Source organism: Corvus brachyrhynchos, unplaced genomic scaffold (assembly GCF_000691975.1).
Source record: "Corvus brachyrhynchos isolate BGI_N302 unplaced genomic scaffold, ASM69197v1 scaffold527, whole genome shotgun sequence".
NCBI classification, from domain to species: domain Eukaryota; kingdom Metazoa; phylum Chordata; class Aves; order Passeriformes; family Corvidae; genus Corvus; species Corvus brachyrhynchos.
In genome coordinates this window covers 141,930-144,200 of record NW_008239051.1, presented here as the reverse complement: position 1 = coordinate 144,200, position 2,271 = coordinate 141,930, and the positions used below count along the sequence as shown (strand labels likewise).

The window sequence follows — 2,271 nt, the reverse complement described above, 5'->3', positions numbered from 1 at the left end:
GGCGCCTTCGACGACATCATCGTCTTTGCTGCCGCCTGCCGGGAGGCCGGTGAGGGATTCGGAATGGGATTGGGGTTGGGATTGGGGTTCGGATGGGATTGGGTTGGGGTTGGGATTGGGATGACATCGTTGTGTTTGTTGCCACCTGCCGGGAGGCCGGTGAGGGATTCGGGATGGGATTGGGGTTGGGATTGGGATGGGATTGGGATTGGGGTTGGTTTGAGTTGGGTTGGATGGGTTGGGATGGGTTGAGTTGGGTTGGATGGGATGGGTTGGGATGGATGCGTTGGGTTGGGTTGGAATGAGTTGATGGATGTGTTGGATTGAGTTGGGTTGGATGGGTTGAGTTGGGTTGGGATGGGATGAGTTGGGTTGGGATGGGATGAGTTGGGTTGGGATGGATGAGTTGGGTTGGCATGGATGAGTTAGGTTGGATGGGATGGGATAAGTTGGGTTGGCCCAGTGCCATTCCATTGGGTTGGATGGGATGGATTGGGTTGGATGGGATGGGATGAGTTGGAATGAGTTGGATGGATTGGTTGGATTGAGTTGGGTTGGATGGGTTGAGTTGGGATGGGTTGAGTTGGGTTGGATGGGATGAGTTGGGTTGGGATGGGATGGGTTGAGTTGGGATGGGTTGAGTTGGGTTGGATGGGATGGGGTGAGTTGGGTTGGATAGGATGGGTTGGGATGGATGCGTTGGGTTGGGTTGGAATGAGTTGAGTTGGATGGATTGGTTGGATTGAGTTGGGTTGGATGAGTTGGGTTGGGATGGGATGGATGAGTTGGGTTGGATGGGATGGGTTGGGTTGGGGTGGGTTGAGTTGGGTTGGATGGGATGGGATGGGCTGCATGGGTTGAGTTGGAACGAGTTGGGATGAGTTCAGTTGGGTTGGAATGAGTTGGGTTGGGATGAGTGAGGTTGGGATGAGTTGGGATGGGTTAGAATGGGTTGGGATGAGTTGGGTTGGGGTGGGGTGTGTTTTGGATTGGATTGGATTGGATTGGGTTGGGTTGGATTGGATTGGATTGGATTGGATTGGATTGGATTGGATTGGATTGGATTGGATTGGGTTGGGTTGGATTGGATTGGATTGGGTTGGATTGGGTTGGGGTTGGTTGAGTTGGGTTGGGTTGGGTTGGGTTTGGTTGCTCTTCCATCATCGTCTCCGCCGCTCCTTGTTAGGCCACGGGGGAGGGGCGGGATTGGGATGGGATTGGGATGGGATTTGGGATTGGCTTTGGGTGATCCCAATTTAGAAGTGACCCCCCAGTCTTGATCTCGCTCCCAATCCCATTCCCGACTCCATTCCCAACATTCCCGACCCCATTCCCAGTCCAGTTATCCCTGACCCCATTCCCGACCCCATTCCCAATCCAGTTATGCCTGACCCCATTCCCGACGTTCCCGATGCCATTCCAGGGGTGCTGATGTTCGTCAGTAACTGGGACCAGTTCAGCTTCCTGCCGGTGCCGCTCCCATCCCTGATCCCGTTATCCCAGATCCCCTTCCCGACCCCATTCCCGACCCCATTCCCGACCCCATTCCCGACATTCCCGATGCCATTCCAGGGGTGCTGATGTTCGTCAGTAACTGGGACCAGTTCAGCTTCCTGCCGGTGCCGCTCCCATCCCTGATCCCGTTATCCCAGATCCCCTTCCCGACCCCATTCCCGACCCCATTCCCGACCCCATTCCCGACATTCCCGACCCCATTCCCGACGTTCCCGATGCCATTCCAGGGGTGCAGATGTTCGTCACTAACCGGGAGCAGTTCGGCTTCCTGCCGGTGCCGCTGCGCTCCCAGAGCTCCCTGCGGGACGAGGCCGAGAACTTCCTGCACGTCCAGCTGGAGATCATGGGTGAGATCCCACGGGATCCCGAGGGATCCCGGAGCATCCGTGGCCTCAGGGCCATCCCGAGGGATCGGCGGCCTCGGGATCCTGTGGGGGAAATGGATCCCAAAGGATCCCAAGGGATCCCAAGGGATCCAGGGCCTCAGGATGAGCCCTGAGGGTCCGGAGCTGATCCCTGGTGGGATTTGGGGCTCATTCCTGTGGGATTTGGGGCTCGTTCCCATGCGATCAGGGCTGATTCCTTTGGGATCTGGGGCTGATCCCTGTGGGATCTGGGGTTGATCCTGTTGGGATTTGGGGTTGATCCCATTGGGATCTGGGGCTGATCCCTGTGGGATTTGGGGCTCATTCCTTTGGGATCTGGGGCTGATCCCTGTGGGATCTGGGGCTCATTCCTTTGGGATCTGGGGCTGAT

General features: G+C 56.8%; 1 protein-coding gene across 1 annotated transcript in view; it reads left to right on the top strand.

Annotated features, from left to right (window-relative positions):
- The first annotated feature begins 6 nt into the window (after positions 1-6).
- LOC103619030 (procollagen galactosyltransferase 1) overlaps positions 7-2,271 on the top strand; it is an 8,233-nt gene continuing 5,968 nt past the window's right edge. Inside the window, exons 1-2 of the mRNA XM_017739068.1 lie at positions 7-49; positions 1,743-1,862. Coding sequence (XP_017594557.1) covers positions 1,751-1,862 — 112 coding nt within the window. The 5' untranslated portion in view covers positions 7-49; positions 1,743-1,750. The remainder of the gene's footprint in view (positions 50-1,742; positions 1,863-2,271) is intronic.